This window comes from Narcine bancroftii, chromosome 5 (assembly GCF_036971445.1).
Source record: "Narcine bancroftii isolate sNarBan1 chromosome 5, sNarBan1.hap1, whole genome shotgun sequence".
Classification (NCBI taxonomy): Eukaryota; Metazoa; Chordata; class Chondrichthyes; order Torpediniformes; family Narcinidae; genus Narcine; species Narcine bancroftii.
Window position 1 is genome coordinate 75,159,937 of NC_091473.1, and position 25,802 is coordinate 75,185,738.

Genomic DNA, 25,802 nt, shown 5'->3' on the forward strand with positions numbered 1-25,802 from the left:
TTGGTCCTAATTCATCTCTGAAAAAAGCTTATAATTGAAAGAATGTATTATTATGAATATTTTATTTATTTTCTAACTGTTTGAATTACATTAAATGCCCTTGAACATAACAATCTTTTACATATCTTATCCCTTTATGGGACTGCGCATGTAGAATTTTATTATCCATTGTTAAAGGAATTAATCTATTTTGAATCAAGGCTGTTTTTGGAGTTATTTTTATTTTTGGTCCAATTCAATTTATGCCAAATATTCAAATATGTTTTATTAATGATAGATTCCTTTCCAACAGAAATAGGTTTTATGCTCAATTTATATGCAAAATCCTCTGCTACTCTCTCTCTCCGACTTTGTGCAGTTCAATTTCCACCTCTGAAGTCTTTTCTCTTCCATCAAAGAGGGAAGCGACAAATTTCATCAGGGTTGCCCAATAGGATTATTTAAAATTTTGGTGTTGTAATCCTCCCATATACATCCAAGTTAATTTTTTCATGAAGATTCTGGCTAATTTACCTTTCCAGAGAAGCTTCCTAATTAACATTCAAATTTTGGAAGAATTTCTGTGGTAATGGTATTGGTATTGGAAGACTCTGAAAGAGGTATTGTATATATGGGAATACATTCATTTTAATGCAATTCACTCTTCCAATCAATATTATTGGAAGAGTTACCCTTTTATTTAAATCTTCTATCATTTTTTAAGCAAGGAGAGGTAGTTCATCTTATACAATTATAAAAAATCATTATCTGTTTTGATCCCCAAGTACTTGATCTTGTTCTATGTCTAAATGTATTTATTTTTTTAAAATCTGCTGAAACCATCACATGAGAATGAATAAGGAACATTTATTTTAAAGGGAAAACATTTCTTTACCAACTCCATTGAATTTTAGATGCAACTCCAGAAAAAGAAGGAACAAGCACTGTATGGTTGTAACTACTTTAGATTTCAGAAGATTTTAGATAAATGTTCACATTATTGACTAATTAATGTGCAATTACTGTCAGAAATAAAACTTCTCACACGAGTCTCTTTAAAACTGATGACACGACAAGCTTTATTTACAAGTCTGCAGAGTTGGACTCAACTGGCTTCTCACCAGTTAAACCCCGATACATACAGTGCATTGATTTTTATACCATTGTTGTTTGCCCTTCCCCTACTTATTAATACTGTTTTAATTGGTTAGTATTGCAAAAGCATTCTAAGTACAACTGCATTTTTAATTATCACGTTCGTTACGTACGCTGCGAACTCTACATACACTAAATTCTGTTTCTCACCCTTCTTATCAATCTTTTGTCTCCTGCATGTCTCTCACTATGACCATGGAAAGATATGTTTAAAAAAACATATCCAGCTGAACCTTTTGTCCTTGGCTGCTAGTAAGCTCCCTGTCCGTTCTGGCTTCCCTTTTTATGATTAATCATCACATTTTAACTTAAGCCATTTTAACCTAAATTCTCTATATATAACAATTACCATTGGTGAGCAATTGGGTGTGGAACCAGCATCGCGAGTACAACTTTGAAATGCAAGATTATTCCTTCATGGATTAAAATGGATAATGTGAGTATTCTCTTGTGGAATGAAAATATGAAAGTAATATGAAAGGAGACAAAATGAGATCTTGAACAATGGCAGCATGGTTAGCATAGCAGTTAGCGCAACACTATTGCAGTGCCAGTGTCCAGGACATGTATCCCATGCTGCCTGTAAGGAATTTGTACATTCTCCCTGTGTCTGTGCGGGTTTCCTCTGCATGCTCATGTGCCCCACCATGTTAATGGGGTGTATTTGAGCTGCACAAGCTCACGGGCCAAAAGGGCCTGTTACCATGCTGTATGTCTCAATTTTTTTTTTAAAGTCAAGAGATAGTGACAACGTCAGGGCCAAAATGTATGTTAGGAGAACATTAGCATATTCGGAGGAGTGGGTAGAGAGCCAAGACTGCAGCTTTTATGGCGTCGTCATTAGCTGCTTGCAATGCTTGTCGTATACTAGTGACGCTGGAGTGATGGCTGCGACCCTATGGGGGAGGTACAGCAACTAACTTGGGGGCGGGCAATGCCCATGGATGCCCCCCACCTTGGTGCCAATGCTGGATATTGAGTCTTTAGATGGGAAAGATGGTAGAGGTGGGAAAGCTGCTGCATATGCCAAGCAGTTATTGAAACCAGAAAACATTGTCACCCATGGATCCAATGTGGACCTCAGGATAAATTTCACAGCATAGAGAGTAATTATAATATGAAACTAGGTATCATGAGAAATACTCTAACAAAGATGAATGATGCATTGAGGTGGAAGTCACAAATAGAGGAAAGGAATATAAGGTTAATGCAGGATAACGTGGTAGGATGAAATATGGAGAAAATCCTTGTCAAATATGAATTTCAGATATTGGGCAAAATCATTTGTGTCCTGTAAATGAAGGTTAACACTTCATAATGGATACACCTGTTTAACCACATCATTTATTTTAGAAATAACAAGCTGCTTCATTGAAATCTGATATTAAATGTGTTGATGTGAAGTCCTCTCCAACGATCATATGGACATAATAAGTCAGAAGATTCTTATTCGAACAGTTTATGCATGTTATTAGTTGTCGAGTATCCAAATTATTTGATATTTCCTGGGTTCAGTAATTAGTTAAAGTGTTTTTGAAATCTCTTTAAACATTCAGTTTTTTGTCATCATTAAAATGTCTGGTTTTCTGCAGATGAAAGGACTTACACGCCTCTGGGTGTGTATATGTACATAGGATAAAATCTGTGTTGAATAGAATATTGATACAGTATCAATGTCAAGATAAGGCAATTTTGTTTCCAATGTATTTCCTGGGAAAATATATTGTAAATCATTATGAATCACAATATTGCAAGCAAATCTAGGTTGATATTGCCTGACGCAAAGGACACCGCTGAGCTTCCATCATTCAATTTAAAATTCTGATTTACAGACATGCATACATTTCTGTAGAATGCATGTATGTCCATTCAGAATAAATTTCCTGTCCCTCATCTTTTAGAAATTGTTCATTCTTACCCTTCTTGTGTGCTTTTAATGCCGTACATTACAATACTGAATTGATTCAGTGAGCCTTTGAACATTTGCACATTTAAAAAATGTCATGTAATAGGTGTGGTTGGATCTGGAAACAGCGGTCTTTATTGCCTGTTAAGTTTGACTTGAAATATTTTGATGGTTAAACATATTGTGGGGTTTCTGTATTTTCTCTGAATAATTTCTAAATAGTATATTTTGATACATAAACCTGAGCACACTGCTGTTAGTTGATCAAAGTGGAGAGAGCAATGCTTTGTTCTTAGTAAGAAGTGCATCAGAAGACTCTTTAAAGTTCTATTTAAAAGAATCCAACAATACAAGAATGAATGCATACAATATGAACATCCTGGAGTAGGAGCATATCTTTTACCATTTCCCCAAGAACAATACTGTATGTTTCACTTCATAACCTTCTCAATCATTCCAAATTTAGAATGCAGAGGATTCCATTCTGATATCTGGTACTTTATATGCAAAATTTGCACAAGTGATAGTGTGGGTTTCACCCTAGGCATTTCTTCTTCCTTCCATTTTCTAGACGTGTTGGTAGATAACTTTGCTGTTTTAAATTACCCCAGGTAGCTGTGTGCAAGGACAATCTCCTACCACACTCCATTCAGCTGAGGGACAGCCTCATCCCATAAGTGAAAATGCTGAACGATCAAAGGAACTGTTCACACATCATCTGAGTCTCTCATATTCATGAAAAAAAATATTTACTTATAGATGAAATATTTGACCTGCATATGTATTGTTTCCCTATATTTGTGTTAAGCCCGAGAAGGCTGCTTCGTTGGGTTGCACTTGTACAATTGACAATAAATTTAACTTGAATCAAGAAGGAATGAATAGTTTATATGGAAATAAATGGGGAATCAATTTGCTCTGAAAGCCATGATAGAAGGCTTTTAATAAAGTAGCGCATTGAAGATTCAGCCCCAAAGATTTGGAGAGGATACTCTGAATTGAGGAATGATGGACAAAATGCAGAACATTTTTTCAGATGGAGTCTAGTTTGTGGAGATGCAGGGATGCCAGCTGATTCATAATGTATGTCAATTATTCATTTGAATGGACCAAGTTTTGCTGATACAAGTTTTCTGTTAATAGTGGACTGGCGTGTGATGTTTCTGTTAGAAGAGGGTTTATGGGAAAATAGACAAGGTGCATGAATAGACAAAGTCATGGCAGATGGATGATTACTGTACAATGAATTGATTCCTGGAATGATGGGTTGAATGAGAAGAGATTTATCAGACAAAGATTTAAAAGAAAGAGTGGCAATCTCATTGAAATACACAAGTTCACAGGGTATGAGATGTAGAGATGAGGTTTCCCTTTGCTAGGGCTTTTAGAACTAAGAGTTGACCTTTCAGGACTGTAATTATAATTTTTTCCCCCAGCCCCAAAGTGTAACCAATATGAAGAATTTGGCACACAAATCAGTTGCACCGCTCAGCCACTGAATATGTCAAGAGAAATCAGATCTTTTGATTTTTAGGTAATAGAATCTGGATTGTGGGATATATTAAATATTGGTGCAATGGTTTAAGAGGAAGTGTACAGAAGGTGGAAGAGGCCGATGACCCACTCCTGCATCTGATTTATGTGATTGGAAAAGGTGTCTTAATTCATGGCTTCATCACTATTCTGTTACATTTCAGTCTGCATCATGAATCAACTAGCAACCAGATTTCCATTTTATTAAAAGAAAAAAGGATCTTGGGTTACACTGGAAACAATTTTCAAATGAGATTCTGGGTTTCGTTGGCTCTTGTACTTCTCAAAATAGAATGGACATCATGTCCTTGGCACAAATAAGATTCTCAGCCACCACCAGAACATATTATCTGGTCAGTTATCTATCTCTTGGCTGAGTGGAAATTAATTACAACATTCCCCATGCAAGTAATGACTACAGTGAAGTCTGGTTTATCCTCAGAGTAAAATAGACCACATACAATTTGACAAACTACATTTTTTTTCTCTCTTACACTTTTGTAGATGTTGAGGAAGGTTTTTTTTTAATGTATATCTATGTCTGTTGTCTTATAGATCAATGTTACATTCACTGGAAATTTCCGTGTTAGAATTGTTGACCAGACTGAAACCTGGAAAGGTAAGTGGCCACAAGAATTTTTTTTTCTGCAGCAAAACAAGAAAGCAGTGATTCAAATAAAAACAAAATTCTGGACCAACACAGCAGGTCAAATTGTGCTCTATAAATTGTAATCAGTGTTGGAAGTTGATATCAGAAAGGAGAGTTTTCGGAGACTGTGACCCAGGATTTTGTTAATTATTTGTAATTACACTGGATGGAAGTGTTATTCCTAGATTCTGATACAATTACCCCGAGGTCCAGTACCTTATACCCAAAATGCTTGGGACCAGACAATTTTTATGGTTTTTTGGAACAGATCTGAAAAAAATCATGTAATCTGCACTGTACCATCAGCAGAATACATGTATCAGCGGTTAAACAGCAACGCCAAGCTTTTTGAGGACCGACAAGATGTTCTGTGTGTCATCAAACTGGCGGCGACATAGTATCGGTGCCCAATATGGTAAAGTCAGGTGGTGAATTTTTTTCAACGTGTGGGTGCAAATATTTTTTGAGTTTTTGGGTCTTTTCAAAACTTCAGATAAGGGGTACTGGACCTGTATCAACAATGCATTTGCTTACATTCCATTAGGGACATGAAGATACAAAATCATTATAAAATTTTGCAAACAATTTTAATTAGGAAACATGATAAGAAGCTGAGAATAGAATATATGACAAAACCGTACGATGGGGTGAATGACAAGTTGTAGAAATGATAGCTGGAGCACCCATGATATGGTCAACAAGCCATTGTCAGCAGCCAAAGGCTTTATTGATTAAACTATATTCCAGTCCCAAAACTCACCTTGCTGATGTCTGTTTACCATTGTAAAAATTTAACCAATTTGGAAATGACTTCAAATATTTCATTGCTTAACTTCATTATTTTGCAAATAACACTTCTGGGAAAGGCAAATGATTCAAAACTGTGACAATAGGCCATGTGGGGCTGAATCAATTGAAATGTTTTAAAGGGTATAATTTGATATGTCATTGAACTCATGGGTACAGAAATAGTACATGGAATTAAATTAGAAAAAAAGCTACAAGTACATTTGGCTGTGTGGAGTTTGCATCTCTGCTTTTTATACTCTTAAATTCTCAGCAGTACTCCTCACTTGATCAGTGGTTCAATTTTTTTTGTAAAGCTTCTTCTTGCAGTATATTGAAGATTACAAAGCAAATAGTTGAATGCCAAAGCAGAGGGAAAGATCTTTCCATTTCACGATAACACAATCATAATTTCACAATTTTTTCCAACTTTTCTCCTCATCTTTCATGCTGCAATAAAAATGCTGATGGTATTATCAGAGGTTATTATTGTCAGCATGGAAATTGACAGTGAAAAAAAAAGTAACAGTGACCAAGTAATGTCACTTATTATCTCGTTAACAACTCCTTCCATGCTGATATCACATGGGCACAACAGCCATTGCTTGGCCAAATAAGATTAGACTTTGTGCAGCAATTGTCTGGTAGTTTCAATTTTATAGCTGCATTGTAAAATTCGAGTTCAATGCACACCGATTTCTAAAGCCCACCTGAGACCTGCGGCACTACAAATGCAACCCAGACTCGATCTTCGAGGTCCAAGATAATCAAAGTGCTTGACTTTCCAGATACTGTCATGCTGAGCATTGTTGCCTTTACTTTGTATCTGCTTTTCTTTTTGATAACCTGTTTTGAAATGGTATGTTACTTGAAATGATGAAACCTCATGAAAGCATATTATATTCATGTACACGGGGTGGTCTCTTCTATTTAGAAAGTTGAACTAGTTAACTGGACTGAGAATAAGGGAGAAATTATGAATATGTTGATTTTATAGTATGATTGCAGATACATGTTAGATTCAACTGATTTTTGCCAAATGGTAGTGCCACAAAAATCACAAAGAATGTCCTTAAGAATGTCCGACTTCCTGCTGATTGAATGTTCATTACTCCTGTAAATGCAGAAACTGGCGTAACAGGAACATTGTTTACATGTTGATTGCTCCAGTCTTGTGGATGCCTCGCCACAAGCAGTCTCATGCGTGCATCTGTTTAAATATAATTTCAGTCGCACTTACATGAAATTTGACCTCTGGACATGGTCATTCATGTGGGTGTTCGGTCTCCACCATCTCAGACTTCAGTACTTCCTTCAAGTGGTTTTCAACATAAAGCCCAGAGTGAGAACAATGCATGGCAATCAGGTGGTTTGCTTGAAGCAACCTTAAAATAACGCAACTTTGAAATCTTCAGCCAATAAAATTACTGTAATCTAAACTCTAAATCAAAAACAAATCTCATGTTTGTGATAGCAGGATTATGCACTTAACATAGAAATTAGCTGAGCACATCTCTTCCAGGCAGCCTCTCCTAAATAAGGGAACAAAAAACCACACACAGTACTCCTGGTGTGGCCTCACCAACACTTAATATCATCATAACAATACTATTTTTTAAACTCCATTCCACCAATAAAGGTCAATATACAATTGGCCTCAATTCCCAGCCGCACATATATTTGTTTTTGTGTTTTATGCAGAAATTAAATTACTCTGTAAATTTGCAGCCCTTCTCCATTTAGATAATGGGGTGCCTTTTGATTCCTTCTACTGAAGTGCCCAATCCACATTAAATGCCATTTGCAATGTTGATTGTGGATTGAAGGAGCTTTTAGCCCAAATAAATTCGCCCTAAATAGATCAAAATCAATGCCAACATTCTGCATCTCAAATTGCAAAATTGCCATTCATTCAAGTTCATCTTGATCACTGTAAATGTGGTTAAGAAGTGAGATTATTGTTTAGGAACATAGGAAGTAGGAACAGGAGTAGGCCAAAAATGGCCCATCGAGCCTGCTCCGCCATTCAATACGATCATGGCTGATCTAATTTATGACCTAACTCCACCTACCTGCCTTCTCCCCATATCCCCTAATTCCTCTATCATGTAAAAATTTATCTAACCGAATTTTAAATATGTTTAATGAGGCAGCCTCAACCACTTCTCTGGTTATAGAATTCCAAACATTCATTACTCTCTGGGAAAAACTATTTTTCCTTATCTCTGTCCTAAATCTACTCCCCCAAATCTTGAGACTGTGTCCTCTGGTTTTAATTTCCCCGGCCAGCTTCAAAAAACCTTCCTACATCTATCCTATCCATACCCTTCATAATCCTATATGTTTCTATAAGATCTCCTCTCATTCTTCTGAACTCGAGCGAATACAATCCAAGATGATATAATCTTTCATCATAAGTCAACCCCTTCATCCCAGGGATCAACCGAGTAAATCTCCTCTGCACTGTCTCCAAATATGGAGACCAGAACTGGACATAGTACTCCAGGTGCGGTCTCACCAGTACCTTATACAGTTGCAACATTACCTCCCTACTCCTGAATTCAATTCCTCTAGCGACAAAGGCCAACATTCCATTTGCCTTCTTAATAACCTGCTGCACCTGCAACCTAACTTTTTGGGATTCATGCACTTTCTAAAAACATGCTGCATCTGCCTGATTGAACCCTTATGTTCCAAAAGTTTCACTATTTCATCTTTAATGAGGGCTTCAAGCATTTTTCCAACTACAGACGTCAAGCTAATTGGTCGATAATTTCCAGTCTTCTGCCTACATCCCTTCTTAAAAAGTGGCGTGATATTTGCTGTCTTCCAGTCTGATGGGACCTGCCCAGAATCCAAGGAATTTTGGTATATGACCACCAATGAATCAACTACAACTTCTGCCATTTCCTTCAGAACCCTTGGATGCATATCATCAGGGCCAGGTGATTTGTCTGGCTTTAGTCCCATTAGTTTCTCCATCACTACTTCCTTTGTAACAACTATTTTATCAAGGCCCTCCCCAACATTTGCATCCTTAACTCCGCACTTCGGCATGCTGGACGTGTCTTCCACCGTGAAGACTGACACAAAATATTTGTTTAATGCCTCGGCCATTTCCTCATTTTTTGCTACCAGTTTTCCTTTCTCATCCTCCAAGGGTCCTATGTTAACTCTGGCCACCCTCTTCCGTTTTATATATTTATAAAATTTTTTGATTTCTGTTTTTATATTTTGTGCCAATTTACTTTCATAATTCTTTTTCCCATTTCTTATTACCCGCTTTGTAACCCCTTGTTATCTCTTTAAGTTTTCCCAATCTTCCAGTTTCCCACTGCTCTTTGCAACCTTGTACACCTTGCACCTTCAATTTTATACTCTCCTTTATTTCCTTTGTTAACCACAGTTGATTTTTCCCTCTCTTGCTGCCCTTTTTCCTGACCGGAATATATTTTTGTTGAGCATTACAAAATATTTCTTTGAAAACCTTCCACTGTTCCTCAACTGTTTCATCAATTAGCCTGTGTTCCCAGTCCACTCTGCCAATTCCTCCCTCATCCTATGGTAGTCACCCCTGTTTAAGCATAATATATTAGTTTTAGATCTAACTATTTCCCCTTCCATCTGAATGAGAAATTCAATCATACTATGATCGCTATTTCCCAGATGGTCTCTGACTATTACATCATTTACTCTACCTATCTCATTGCACAACTCTAGATCCAGGAGAGCATTTTCTCTTGTGGGTTCCTTAACATGCTGCTCAAGAAAGCTATCGCGGATGCATTCTATGAAGTCCTCTTTCAGACTCCCACGACCAACTTGATTTTCCCAATCTATGTGGAAGTTAAAGTTCCCCATGACTACTGCCGTATCATTATTACATGCCTCACTTATCTCTATTTATTTCCTGTGCCACTAAACTATTGTTATTTGGTGGGCGATAGATAACACCCACCAATAATTTTTTTCCCTTTGTTATTCTTTATCTCTACCCAAATGGACTTAACATTATGCTTTTTAGATCTTATATCATTCCTCACTACTGCCTGGAGCTCATCTTTGATTGAGAGTGCAACTCCACCTCCCTTACCATCCTGTCTATCTCTTTGCACCACCTGATACCCTTGAAAGTTTAATTCCCATTTAGGGTCACCTTGTAGCCATGATGGCTACCAAATCATAGGCATGGGTACCGATTTGAGCCTCAAGTTCACTAACCTTATTTCTAATACAGCGGGCATTCAGATAAAGTGCCCTTATGCTCTTTGTCCTTTTAATATCTAGTGACTTATGTAACCTTTTCTTTTGATTTTTCTGCCCACTATTTTTCTTTGTAATTTTCTTAACATTATCATTGACCCGAAAACTCACTGCACCATCTGATTTTTTACTTTCTCCTCCCAACATTACTTTTCCTATTTTACTTTTCCTGGCCATTACTTTATCTTCCCTACCCTTTTCCCTATCACTCTGGTTCCCATACCCCTGCCAAATTAGTTTAAACCTTGCCCCACTGCTGTACCAAACATACTTGTCAAAATGTTGACACCTTTTGGATTTAGGTGCAACCCGTCCCTCTTGTAAAGATCATGCCTTCCCCAAAAGAGATCCCAATGATCCAAGAAGCCAAATCTTGCCTTGTACACCAGCACCTCAGCCACACGTTCATTTTCCTTATCTTTACATTCTTTTCATCACTTGCATTTGGAACAGGTAGTAATCCAGAGATCACCACCCTAGCGTTCCTGTCTTTCAGTTTTCGTCCCAGCTCACTGTAATCCCTTTTCATTACCTCCTCCCTTTTCTTGTCAATGTCGTTTGTACCCACATGTACCAAGACATCAGGCTGCTCTCCCTCTCCTCTCAGAATATTTTGGACCCGATTTGTGTTAGTTCGTACCCTTGCACCAGGGAGGCTGCACACCATGCGGGTATACTTATCTGGCTCACAGAACCTCCTGTCTGTACCCCTGACAATGGAGTCCCCAATAACTACTGCATTTCTCCTTTTCCTTTTCTTTTGCACCACTCTGCCAGGCTCAGTCAAAGAAACATTAATAACCAAATTCTGGTTTCCCGCTCTTTCTACTGGCAATCACAAATTCTTCAGTTGTTTTCGTCTTGTAGTATTCCAGCAGCACATAGAATGCTACAGCACAGAAAAAAGGCCACTCAACCCTTCTAATCTGTGCATTCTATTATTCCACTAGTCCCATTGACCTGCTTCCATTCCATAATCTCTCCCATCCATGTATCCAATTTATTCTTAAAAATTAAAGAGCCCACATTCACCACATTAGATGGCAGCTCATTCCACACTCCCGCCATGCTGAGTGAAGAATTTTCCCCTAATGCTATGACCTCTCATATTTATCTCCCCCAATCCAAGTGGAAAGAGTCTACTCCCCATCCATTGTCTAAACCTCTCATAATCTTGTACAACTATCAAATCTCCCCTCTTTCTTCTTTGTTCCAAGGAATAAAGTCTGAAACTGTTCAATCTTTTCCTGTAATTCAACTCCTGGAGACCCGGCAGCATCCTAGTAAATCTTCTCTACACTTTCAATCTTTTCTTTGGTGAACAGAACTGCACACAACATGCCAAATGTGGCCTCATCAATATCTTAAGCAACTTCAATATAACATCCGGACTCCTATACTCAATACTTTGAATTATAAAGGCCAAGATGCCAAAAGCTTTCTTTATAATCCTGTCCATCTGCGATGCCACCTTCAAGGAACAATGTATTCCCAGATCTCTTTGCTCCTCTGCACTTTTCAGTGCCCGACCATTTACATTGTATGTCCTACATTGGTTTGCCCTTCCAAAAAAAGAATTACCTCAAACTTGTCTACCGAATGAAACTGTTCTAACGTCTAGTTCCAAGTTCTGGCCTTTTCCCCATGTCCCTTGCTACCTTGACTAATTAGATATCTATCAATCTCCCCCTCAAACTCTCCCAATGATCTGGCCACTACAGCTGAATGAGGCAACAAATTCCACGAACCTCTGGCTAAAGAGATTTCTCCTCATCTGTTTTAAACGGATATCATCTAACTCTACGATTGTGCCCTCTTGTCCTCGATTCACCCACCAACAGAAACATCTTATTCACATCTACTCTGTCCATTTTTCAGCATTCAAAAATGTTTCTATTCTTGTATACTCCAATGAATAGAGTCCAAGAGCTGCTAAGCGTTCCTTGCATTCCAGAAATCATTTTGGTAAATCTTCTGTACTCTCTCCAACATTATTACATCCTTTCTAAAATAAGGGGCCCAAAACAACACCCATTACTCTAAATGAGGTCTCACCAATGCCCCATAGCGCCTCATCAACACCTCTTTACTCTTATAAACAAATCCCCTTGAAACAAATTCCAACATAGCATTCGCTTTCTTTACTGCCAATCCAACCTGGTGGTTAACTTTTAGGTTATCCTACGTGAGGACCCCCAAGTGGCTTTGCACTTGCAAATTTTGAACATTCTCCCCATCCAAACAATAATCTGCCTGTTGATTTCCTCTTCTAAAATGTACAGCAGTACATTTCTCAACATTCTACACACCCTTTCCAGAAAAAAAACATATCACAATCCTTCCATATTTCCACAAAATTTGCCTTTCTCCAATTTAGAATCCCAACATGAGGTCCAGACTTGTCCTTTCCCATAAGTAACTTGAAGCTATTGACATTGTGGTGTAACAGATTATGTTGTATTTTATATTATATATAGATATGTTTTAAAGGAGACAAATTATGGCAGGTGTTTTTTCAGTGTAGGTCACATGCAAACACTTCAAAACAGATCTCCTTTGAAATGCTGGGGCTCTGCTCAAGCCAGACAGGCCTGGTTCCGAGTGCCTTGGCAAAAACATTGAAGAATGCCCAGAGGAACTTCACAAATGGATTATTGTTTTGGAAAGCAACAGATAAAAGAACTCTAAGGATTAGGTTCGGAGCTGCAGTCTGTCTGAGGTCAGGTTGCTGTTCTCAGAGGGTCATATGGTTTTGCAAGCAGTGAGAGTCAAATAGGCTTTTCTGTGTGTGTGTGTGTGTGTGTGTGTGTGTGTGTGTGTGTGTGTGTGTGTGTGTGTGTGTGTGTGTGTGTGTGTGTGTGTGTGTGTGTGTGTGTGTGTGTGTGAGAGAGAGAGATTCAGTTCTACAGTTCAGCAGCACCAACTGGGACTGGAACATGACAAGCTGGCAAGCTTGTGGAAAAACCCCATTTTGAAGACTGCTTGTGAGTTCTTAGTTCAGCCTGGTCAAAGCCCTTGTGGAGAGGACTGGTTGCATACTATTTCACTTGAAATAAAGGAAACAAAAAAGAACTTTGAGATGATCTGAAAGAATGAGGTCATCATCCGGAGAACCCTGAAGGGGGCAAGTTTCTTTGGCAAGACACATAAGTGGCTGATGGAAGTAAATGTACAACAAATCTCTCTCTGAAACCCTTCTAGAAACTTCCTGAGCAGTAACCATTTACCTTTCAAGCACCAAAGCTTGGCAAACTTCATAAATGTTAAATTCTGTGCACAGTATAAGAATTGCCTGCAACTAGTAAACATGGAGGAATAAAAAGTGAGACTGGACTGCGAATCAAAGAATTTTTCTGAACGTATACACACATTACATATACGTACACTTAAGAATTAGAAGGGGGTTGTTAGGTTAGTTAATAGTGATAAGTTAAAGTGTGATTCTGTTTTCATGTTTAAAGATAATTAAAAGCAACTTAAGTAATCATTTGTCTTGGTGAATATCTATTACTGCTGGGTTTTGGGGTCCTCAGAATTCATAACAGTGGTCAATGGACCCAAAATGTTCACCTACACATAGATCTGTCACTTGACCGGTCTTATTCCCTAACATGAATCAAGTATTACATCCTCTCTTGTTGGTATCTCTAAATATTGATTTAGAAAACTTTTCATAAACTTTAAAGCCATCCAGCTCTTTCAATAGTATGGGAGTCCCAGTCAATATTTGGGAAGTTAAAATCTCCTACTATCAGAACTTTCTGTTTCTTACATTGGTCTGCCATCTCTCTTCAGATTTGGACCTCCAATTCTCTCGGACTATTGGGTGGTCCATAATACAACCCTATCAGTGGGGTCACTGCTTTTCAGTTCCTCAACTCCACCAATATGACCTCAGTAGACAAACCTTCCTGACTAATGTTACAAGCCAAAGGACCCCAAAACTCAACAGCAATAGAAATTCACCAAGACAAATGGTTACTTAAACAAAAGTTTAATACTCTTTAAACTTAAAAACAGGATCAAACTTCAACTTATTACTATTAACTTAACTCCCTTCTAATTCTAAGTGCACATGTAATGTGTACAAGTTCAGAAAGGTTCTTCGATTCAGTCCAATCTCACTTCTTACTCCTCCAAGTTCGCCAATATCAGGCAATTCTTATACTGTGCACAGAATTTAACATTTATGAATCTTCACCGGGCTTTGGTGCTTGGTTACCACTCAGGAAGGTTCTTGTTGGTTTCAGAGAGATTTGTGCTCATTGGACACACACAAACTGATTCCTTCCAATCAGCCACTTCAGTGTCTTGCCGAAAAAATTTGCCCAAATCAGGGTTTTCCAAATTATAATCCCTTCTTCTGCAGGCCACCATTTCCTCTTGTATGGACCACAAAGGTTTTTAACAGTCTTCAAAATGGGGTTTCAACAAACTGCCAGCTTGCCATGACTGCAGAAAACAATTCTCTCTCAGAGGAAGCCTGTTTGGTCTCCTCTCTGCTTATAAAACCACATGACCTTCTCAGAACAGCAAACTGCAACCAGACAGATTGTGACACTGGACCAAAACTTCTGAGCCAGTTCATCTGTTGCTTTCAAAACAATAATCCATTACTCCACAGCATGTCCAATTTACACCTACTTCTGAAGTCTCTTGAGCTCGGGTTCTTCTATTTGTACCTCCTTGTGAAAACCTTTAGCAAAACAGTTTTTATTTTCTTTACAAAGGCACCGGGGCCCAGGGTGTCAGGTTTGAGTAAAGCTCTTGCATTTTAAATGAGATCTGTTTTGACGTGTTTGTTTGTGACCTACACAATCCCCATAATCTATCTCCTCCAAAACGTATCTATATACAATATAAAATAATGATATTTTCCCTGACTAGCTATGCCACTCTTCCCAGTTACATCCCTCTTCCTCTATTAGATTAAACTTTATTGATATTGTGCCAAGTAGAATACAAAACCAATGATTTTAATTCCATGTTTTAAAAAAAGTGCTATATAGAAATAACCACATGCAAATAAAAATGAGCACATTCAGTATGCAAACAATTATAAAAGTACTGACAGTTCAATGTGAGTGCAGTACCACTCAGCGCTGTGATTCAAGGTTCAGCAGGGTCACAGCTTCAGGAAATAAGCTCCTCTTGAGCCTGCTGGTTTGAGAGCAAAGGCTCCTGTAGTGTAGAGTGAAAAGTCCATAGTTTATCTTTGATGATGCTCTTCACCCTGCCCAGAGAGCATTCCTGATAGATGTTCTCAATGGTGGGCAATTGAATGCTGATAATCCAGTGGCAGTTTTCACCACCTGCTGAAATGATTTGCAGTCCAATAAGAGACAATTGCCATACCTCACCGAGATGCCAAAGTATGTTCTCAATGGTACAGTGGCAAAAAAATCCATCAATATCCTGGGACAGACGTGTACTTTCTTCACGCTCTGCAGAAAATAAAGACGCTGTTGCACCTTTTTGATCAGAATGGAGTAATTTAGGGACCAGGTAAGATCATTGGAAATATGGACACCAAGAAATTTGAAGATTGATGCACATCACACCACAACTCCATTGATGTAAATAGGGGAATGAGTGTGGCTTCCAGCACGCCTAAAGACAACAATGATCTACTTGGTCTTCTGTGAGTTAAGTGCCAAGTTGTTGTCAGCACACCACATGGCCAGGTGCTGGGCCATCCCTATAGGGGGCCTTATTATCCCCTCTGATCAGGCCAACTACCGTGATGTCGTCTGTGAACTTAATTATGGAATTATAACCATATACAGGAACACAATCATCGGTGAAAAGGGAATACACATAGCACATAGTCCAGTGTTTAAGGTTAGTATGGAAGAGAAGAAATTACCTAATTTAACAGATTGGGATTACAGATGGATGAACTGATAATAAGCTGACAAAATTTGGCATTCAGTTTGGAGAGAATCACAGTCTTGAATGTCGAACTAAAGTCAATGAACAGCATTCTGACATAAGAGCTGGAGCTGTCCAAATGGGTCAAGGCAAATGGAAGTGGCATTCTCAGTCGACCTGTTGATTCGATAAACAAATTGATGAGAGTCCAAGGTGATGGGCAAACAGAATTTCAAATGTGATAAACCAGTCTCTCCAAGCACTTTGCAATGATGGGGGCGAGTGCAACTGGATGAAAGTCATTCAGACTCGTGGTGGTAGGATGCTTTGGCACTGGCATGATGGTAGAAATCATGAAGCTCATGCAAACAACTGCATGCGCCAGGGCCAGATTGAAAATGTCACTGAAGACCCCAGCCAAATGTTCTGCACAGACTCTAAGCATATGGCCAGGTATACCATCCAGACCAGCTGCCTTCTGTACATTCACCCTACTCAGGGTGGCACAAACATCAGAAATGGAAAGTGACAGGTGGAAGATCTCCTTTGAAGGTGACCTCCTTGTTCTCTCGATCAAAGCGAGTGAAGAAATAATTAAGCTCCTCAGAGAGGGGGGCACAGATGGAAGAGGGCATAGTCTATGGTTTATAGTCTATAATGATCTGCATGCCATGAGTCCAGGGAGTCAAAATGCTCTTCAATCTTTGTTTGAATGTTTAGCCTGAGAGAATCCCCTCCTGAGGTTGGTCCAGGCTGAACCACAAGTCTCCCAGTCTCCAGATCTGCAAGCTAAATCTCGGTCTTTGAGCAGATGGCAAAACTAACTGTTCATCCATAGTTTTTGAATACAAAAACAAATAAACATATTAGCACACTTGTTGATGGAGTGACATTATGTCTGAAGCCACAAAAGCCCAGAACATCATGCCCTTCCTGCCTACAACCAAGTCCCATTAATAGCAATAATGTTAAAATCTCACGTGTCAATTCATGCCCCAAGCTCATCAGCCTTTACAACAATATTCCATGCATTAAATACACCAGAGATATATCTCGTTAAGCTTCTCAAAAATCACCAAGATTAAAAATAACCCTGAACTCTCTTGAACCTACATCAAGTGAACTTTGTTTTACAGAGCCAGCGGAAAAGCAAGGGAATAATTAAGAGGCAAGACTATGGCTTTTGTGTTATATTTTGGTTAGTGTTACAAATCACAAGGTTAGATCGTTCTGAATCAATTTTCAGAAATGGACAGCCTCAAAGGGTTAAGATTAATGACCTGCTCTATGACTACAAAGCACACGATTTTTACTAAAATAATCACACGTACAATTGTTCAGTGAAGACCAAGGGTAACTTGGCATGATATCTTCCTTCTCTACTTTAAATACTCACCATAATTTATTAATAATAAAAGGAAAAAGAGTGACATTGTAAATATTTCTATTTACTATATAATACAAATTTATTTTTCTCAAGATGCAATAAAAAACAAACTGTGCAAAAATATTAACAAATTTTGTTAAACTTAAAAATAATTGATTGAAATAATTTCACACTCATTGTTTTTCAGAATCAAGATGGACAAAAATATTTCACCAAGATGAGGGACATGTGAAAGATGTAAATATCCAATTTTGGAAAATATAGAAGAAATAGAAAAAAAATTGTTTTTAAAAAAAAAAACATATCCAGCAGAAAAATCAACTTTTTTTCACCTCGTTCTTGAAATATTTTTTTTTTTAAATCGAAATTCCAAGTGTATCCATAACCAACTGAATTGCCTTTAGAGGGTCCACAACCTCTTTCATGTTGTCTCTCCTCAAAACCCAGTCTGGTTTTAATCTGCAACATTAAAAAAATTAGTAAACTTTAACCATGTCCTTCAAGAATAAAGGTAAATGGCATGGGTAATGCAAGAGAAAGCCTGTGATAAATGACTGAAAGGGAGAATAAATAGATTCTTACTTAGAAACTGCTCTTGTTCGTAATGGAGTGGCTGGAAAAAATAAACTACCATTCCGTTGCTTCAAATTTATTCTGTCTGCATCCATTTTATATTTCCTGACTGTTAGTTGGTGAATATTTCTGATTCGATTGATTGCTTTGGGCAAGCTACGTACTTCCTGGGAAAAGAAATTCCATTAGATACAATTAAGGGTTGTCTTTTGACTTGGTGGATCAGGTTCAGCAAAAAAAAACATCTTGATGCACTAATATTCAAAATAAGTTTCTTTGTCAACTATTTGTTCAATAAGAGAGAAGTTAAAATTACTGTTTAAAGAGAACACATCAAAAACTATAGTATTGTGAAGCATCATTTCAAATGTGTTATTGAAATCATTTGAAATATGACAAAAACAGTAAGTTCTTCACACAGCTGTTAGCAATTGTCAAAGAACATTTATTCACTGATCTGACATGATGTAATATCCATCTCTCCAATGTCACTCTGAAATAATTCACATTTCAACCATTGGGACATGAAATAATTCCAATCATTCATAGTTTGAGAAAACCAAGGGTAGTAATCAACACCATTTGAAATTACAATTGATATCTAATATCAATGTGCTGCATTGAGTCAATAATCATAACCATCACATTTTTTCTTGCAAAGGCAAGAAATTAAATTTAATTTTACAGAGTTCCATTTCAGAAAGAACTACCAGTAAAAAAATAATTAGTGATATGTAAAACTAAGTTTTCACCCATTGTTAATTCATGGAACAATAGAGCACAGGAACAGTCTTAGCTCACATCTGTGTCAAACATGTTCAAATCAACGTAGCTATCTAGAAGCCTCTTAAATTATACTAATTAATCTGCTTCCATCACTACTCTTCGCAGAAATTTCCAAGCATTCAACACCATTGTGCAAAAAAATTCATGCCACACACATCTCCTTTAAACTACATCTTTTCACTCCACCTGAAACACATGTCCTCCAGAATGTGAAGCTTTGGCTGGAGAAAATGATTTTCAATGCTTCTCATGACTTTTAAAAAAAAAATTCTAACATTCATGCCTCAGCCTCCAATGCTCCAAAGAAAACAATCCAAGTATTTATTTAACCTCTCCTGAGAGGTTATTCCATCTAAATCAGGCAACATTGAGGTAAACCTGCCCTGAACCCTTTCCAAAGACTCCACATCATTCCTGTAATGTGGGCAACCAGAATTATACATAGTGTTCCAAATGCAGCCTGACCAAAATTCTAAAGAGCTACTTTATCAACTTGCGTGGCCACTTTCAAAGAGGTATGGACTTCAACCCCCAGATCATTCTGTACATAAATGCTTTTGAGACCTGTTATTAACTATATTAATTCCCCTTAGGTTTGATCTCATAAGGTGCACACCATACACTTGTGCAGATTAACTTCCATCTGTCATTTCTCTGCCTGTACCTGTAAGTAAACTATATCCTGTTTTATTTCTTTGTTAGCCCTCCACATGGTGAACAACTCCGCCAATTTTTGTTTCATCTGCAAACTTATCAATCTTCATCCAAGTCATTTGTATATATCACTAACAACAGGAGTTCCAACACCTCTGAAATACTTTGGTCATGGGCCTCCAGCCAGAATAACCTCCTTCCACCAATACCCTGTCTTCTATGAGCCAGTCATTTTGTAACTGAACTATTAATTCATCACAATCTTATTCATCTACGCCTTTAGGATCAGCCTCCCATTAAGAACCTTATCAAATACCCCAAGTCCATAGAGACTACAACTACAATATCACCTCTGCCATAGGTGCTCTGTGATTAGAAAGAGATTACTTAAAGTGGTATGTGAGTGCCATCTCATCCAAAAAACGTGAAATTGATAAGACACCGCCTTGTATCAAGCCATATTGACAGTTCTGATCTGATCATTACTTAACAAATGTGCATAAATATGATCACCAAGTATTCTCTCAATAGTTTCTCTCTCACTCATGGGAGGTTTTTTTAGTGCGATAAAATTCTTTGGATTTCAATTTTTTTCCCCCACAATCTCTACAAAGTCAGGTAGGATCTGTCACATGTGGATACTAAAATAAACAATTCTTGTATATCACTGTCCAACATTTATCTTCAAGACAGCATTTTATTCAGCTGATATTTGAATTTCAACTTGAACCTTGAGACATGTGCTAGGGCTTCATTGACCACCAGTTCATCACAAAAATAAATAGAACATTAACTCACAAAAGAAAATTTATGCCCAATATGACTCAGCCAAAAAAGTTTTTCAGGATCAACTCTAATGAGCCAAAGAAAACTTCCTCTCTTCCAATTTGCTGTAGTTCATGAATACAAAATAAAGCTCACAATCTTGAGGGGGTGGGGTGTGGGGAGAAATGGAAGAAAGGGAGGAGTTTGTACAGTGAGACATCCTCAGTATTATACATCCTCTCTAATGTTCCAAATGTTTCTAATGTGATGCCTAATGTGTGGCTATTTCATCCATCAAGGATGGAGAAAAAGCAGGAATGATACAACTGGCTTCAGTATTAGGTGCAGTGGTAAACAGGAAGATGTCTTTAAAATGAACTCTGTTCATAAAATGACCATGCATAACTTCTGTGAAGAGCAAGCATGAAACAACTAGGATTGTGCTCCTTCAGGTAGACAAGGCTGTTCAGATAAAAAAAAAAGACACTTTCTCTTAGATGTGCCTCCAACTGGAGCCCACTAAAGCTCATCAAACCACTATCTCACATACCATCTCTGAACTCATCACTTCATATTCCTCACACAGTTTCCAAACTCATTGTTTCCCAACTCCACATTGCCCAAGAAAAACAAACCCAATTGTGCTGACAGACCCATCATTTCCACATGCTCCTTCTGCACCAAACTGGTAACTGCCTACCTCAACTCCATTTCTCCCCCTGGTCCAGTACGTCCCCAACTATACCCATGATATTTCACATGCCCTCCATCATTTCAACAACTCTACTGCCTCATCTTCACTATAGATGTCCAAGCACAATACACCTCCATCCCCCATACCCAAGGCCTCAAGCCCTTGTTTTCTCTTTCTCGAAAACAAACCCAACCAGTCCACTGCCATCACTACCCTCCTCTGGCTGGTAGAACTCGTCCTCAAATGACTTCTCCACCAACTCATCCAACTTTCTCCAAGTTACAGGCAGAACAATGGGTACTCACCAGAGCCCCAGTTATGCCTGCCTCTTTGTTGGCTACGTGGTGAAATCCATACTAAAAGCCTACACAGGCAAGGCTCCTCAATACTTCTGCTCCTCCATCAACAACTACATTAGTATTGCTAACTTCCACATCAACCTCAAAGTCACTTGGTCTATCACCAGCAACACTCTCCCCTTTCTCGATCTCTCAGTCTCCATCTCAGGAGACAAACTTTCCACGGGCATCTTCTACAAACCCAAAAACTCCCACAGCTACCTGGACTGCATCTCTTCAAACCCTGTCTCTGTAAGGATTCCATTCCTTTCTCTTGATTCCTCTGTCTCATCGGCTCCCAGGATAAGGACTTCCATGCCAGATCATCTGAGATAACCTCCTTCTTCAAAAAAAAAAAATGGCTCCCCATCTACCACCATCAACTTGCCATCATTCAGATATCTACCATCACCCAAACATCTGCCTGGCCCTCTCCACACCCATGCACATGGAGAGGATTCCATTTGTCCTCACCTACCACCCCACCAGCCTCTGCATTCAACACATTATCCTACGCCATTTCTGCCACCTACTACATGATCCCAATACCAGACATATCTCTTCCCCTCTGATCGGTTCCCTTCATAGCACTCTCATCCACTCCTCTCTTCCTATGAATCGCTCTGCCCACCCCCCTCTTGGCACCTACCCGTGACTACAGGAGGTGCAGCATTGTACCTACACCTCTTCCCTCACCACCATTCGCGACCTAAATAGACCTTTCAAGTGAAGCAACACTTCATTTGTGAATCTGCAGGGGTCACCAACTGCGTCATGTGTTCTCATTGTGGTCTCCTATACATCACAGATACTGAATGCACACTGGGAGACCACTTTGATGAGCACCTCAGTTCTGTACACTGCAATACCAAGAACCACCCATTTCAATTCCCTGCTCCATTAACTTACCGAAACATGGTCTCATGTACTGCCAGATCAAGACTACCTGCAAATTGGAGGAACACACCTCATTCCGACTGAGCACCAACCACTGTATAGCATTAACACAACTTCTTTGGTTTCTGTTAGCCTTGGCCCCTCACCAACCCCCAATGTCTCCTTTCTTCTAGCTCATATGCACAAACCAAATCCTGCTCCCTTAATCAATTCTGAACTTTTCTCTCTCCTGTCCTCCAATCCATTTAACACTTTTTATCTGTTGGTCTGAACTCCTCCCCCATTCTTTCCTCTCTCCAGACTTTTAATCTATATATAATCATATAACAATTACAGCACAGAAACAGGCCAGTTCACCCCCTCTAAGCCACGTCGAACACAGTCTCCCACCTAGTCCCAGCCTATAACCTTTCACACCTCTCTCATCTGTATAACTGTCCTAAACTTTTCCTTCAAATCAAACCCACATCTACCACTTTGGCCAGAAGCTCATTCCACAATGCCACCAACCTCTGAATGAATAAAACCCCCCTTATGTTTCCCCTAAACTTTTCCCCCTTCAATCCATGTCCTCTTATTTGAATCTCCCCCACTCTCAATGGAAAAAGTCTATCCATATTGACTATCTGTCCCTCTCATAATTTTAAATATGCCTATCAAATCACCCCTCAATCTTCTACACTCCAGCCTGCTCATCCTTTCCCTGTAACTCAAACCCTGAAAACATTCTTGTAAACCTTTTCAGCACTCTCTCTATTCTACTTATTTCCTATAATTCGGCGACCAAAACTGCACACAATATTCCACATTTGGCCTGACCAATGCCTTATACAACTTCAACATGACATCCCAACTCTTGATTTCAATACTCTGATTTAAGACCAACGTATTTTCTTTACCACCTTATCTACATGTGACTCTACTTTCATATAATTATGTACCAGAATTCCTAAATTCCCTTGTTCTAATGCACTTCACAATTGTCTATCATTTAACTTTACCTTTGCTGATTAGTCCTATCAAAATGTAGCACCTCACATTTATCAGTATTAAAATCCATCTGCCATCTTTCTGCCCACTCTTCTAACTGGCCTATATCCCACTGCAAGCTTTGAAAAACCTTCTTCACTGTCCACAACACCACCAATCTTCATATCATCTGCAATTTATCACCCTATTATGCAGATCATTAATATATATGACTCATTAATATATGACAAATAATAATGGACCCAGTACCAATCCCTGATAAATTCCACTAATCACTGGCCTCCAATTTGAGAAACAATTTTCACCACTACTCTCTGGCAGCGGCAGAGGGTGCGAAAAAAAATTTGAGCAAGTCTAACTTACTGAACACCAGCCTGGTCAGAAGAATTGTGAACATTACGAAAGAACATTTATTTCAAATTCAGAATGTAACATAACAGTCATCAACAGATAATATCTGAATATCTCTGGCTTTCTTGTCTCAGGAGTCGATGGCTGGCGACATCATCGCCACATCATCAGCTTACCCCCTGGCACCCTGGGCTGCAACAATCGATACTCCGAGCAGGATAGTTATACCTCTCAGAGAAGGGTTCAGTAAGTAGACCTCCTGGCCACCTTTTCCAGTTTCAGATGGACACCCGACAGCCGCACAGGAGTATAATGTGCGGCTTTACAGTCGGGTATTGTGGCCATCTGAAAGCGGCTATAGACAGTACTACTTCCATGACTTCACTACTAGTTTTCCCTACTTAATCTGACTCAATATTGCTTTTTCTTGAAGAAAATAAATTTCCCCCATCTCTTCTGACTCCTCATGCTGCCCAATTTTATCCCTCACTATTATTTCACTTTTAATGTATCTGTAGAAACCCTTTGAATTTATTTTTTTTAAACTTACCTGCCAAAAGCAGCCTCATATCTCCTTTTAGCCTAATGTTTTTTAAAAAAAACACAATATTCCTCAAACACCTAATTTATTCCTCGCTGTCTATACCTACTGTACACATTCCTCTTTCTCCAAACAAAATTCCCAATATCCTCTGTAAACCAAAGCTCCCTATATTTTCTAACCTTTCCTTTTATCCTCACAGGGACATACCACCTCTGTACTTTCAAAATTTCTCCTTTGACTATCCTCCGTTTATCTGTTGCATCCTTTCCAATCCACACCCTCTAAATCCTTTTGCATATCCTTAAAATTAGTCTTGTTCTAATGAAGAATCTCAACTTTAGGGCCAGCCCTATCCTTCTCTATAATTAACCTTTCCCATTCCCATATGCTTGCCTATTTTTCATCCGTACCTTGAAGAAGGACTCAGGCCCGAAATGGCAGTTATATATCTTTACCTCTATACCAAGTTCTTCCAGCATTTGTGTTTTTACTACAATCACAAAAATTATGCAAATGTTGGACGTTACAATATTCAAAGCCAGCTGGCTCCATGTTTTAACATTACTGCATTGAACATGATAAACAAGGGAAAAACAACAATATGGAAGTTTACCACATCAATCATATCTAATAACTGCTCATTTACAGCCTATTTGTTTGATTAAATTGCTTTATAAGTTTTCTTTTCCATTAAATATCCAAAGGAGAAGCCAATTAACAGCATATTTAACTTGGAATGTAAAATTATTCCTACCAGAAAAAAAATGTTAAAAAATAAGTTAAACATATATTGAACATATACTCACTAATGCCTTCTTTGAGTCCTGTGACAGAATTGCAAGTAAACAGCAGACTTTTGTAAAAATGCTGCCACATTTGTTAGATGTTTTGTCACCAGCTTTCCCTCTGTACATGTACAATAGATCAAGTAAGATATCAATGGAATTGTCCACTTCATAGACCACTGAAGCTGTTTTCTCATACTGGAGGCCATGAAAAGTCAAAATACAAATTTTATTCATTATTAAAAGCTGAAAATATATATTCTCCAAACACAGAAGGAAACCTTTAAGAATGATTATCTGCTTGACTACTTTTGTTAACCACAATAGAATTTACATCTACAGATTCAAGACAAAAAACACAATATTCAAACAGAGCCAAGAAAGACCAGGTTATATGATGCGACGATCAATCTCAGAACCAGAGAAGCAAGCAGTAAAAGAGAAAGACTGCATTGGTGGCTGAACTCATTAGATTATGTGCACTCTGATCAGATGTCTCATTTTCTCCTCTTCCATATTTAGGACAATCTTCTACGGTTGAAAGAGTATATTTTGAATTTGCATTCAAAGCTTTCCACAGATCACAAATAAAAACTCCCAAGGTTGTGTGACACAAGGTTTGTTGCTGTCCAATGCCAGTTCAAAGGGATTTCTTGGGACCTGAGAGATGGTTGTCAGGCTGGCTGAATTACTCATCGCATTAAGGAATTCACAGACAGGAAACAAGCAAGAAAACTCGAAATGCTTAAGATTAGAACATATAAAAGAAATTATAGCTGACATAAAATAATTAAAAATAAAATCTAAAAGCAATTATATATTGAAATATTTATGCAAGGATATTACACCAACATACTCAAATCACTCTCAATTTAAAAGGATGACAAGAATACTCA

The 25,802-nt window shown here is 38.3% G+C and overlaps 2 protein-coding genes and 1 long non-coding RNA gene across 6 annotated transcripts in view; 2 read left to right on the plus strand and 1 right to left on the minus strand.

Annotated features, from left to right (window-relative positions):
* Positions 1-25,802, plus strand: part of LOC138763549 (complement factor H-like) — a 613,078-nt gene that overhangs the window by 178,856 nt on the left and 408,420 nt on the right. The gene's annotated exons all lie outside the window — the stretch shown is intronic.
* On the plus strand, positions 1,200-18,160 carry LOC138763542 (uncharacterized). The gene is made up of 3 exons (XR_011357639.1): positions 1,200-1,570; positions 5,129-5,192; positions 17,717-18,160. It is a non-coding gene; the product is annotated as an uncharacterized lncRNA (long non-coding RNA).
* aspm (assembly factor for spindle microtubules) overlaps positions 17,584-25,802 on the minus strand; it is a 100,111-nt gene continuing 91,892 nt past the window's right edge. For all 4 annotated transcript variants that reach the window (XM_069937851.1, XM_069937850.1, XM_069937849.1 and 1 more), the window contains 3 exons: positions 24,928-25,104; positions 18,112-18,269; positions 17,584-17,988 (listed from right to left, as the gene is read on the minus strand). In XM_069937851.1, the coding sequence (XP_069793952.1) occupies positions 17,886-17,988; positions 18,112-18,269; positions 24,928-25,104 (438 nt within the window). In that variant the 3' untranslated portion in view covers positions 17,584-17,885. The remainder of the gene's footprint in view (positions 17,989-18,111; positions 18,270-24,927; positions 25,105-25,802) is intronic.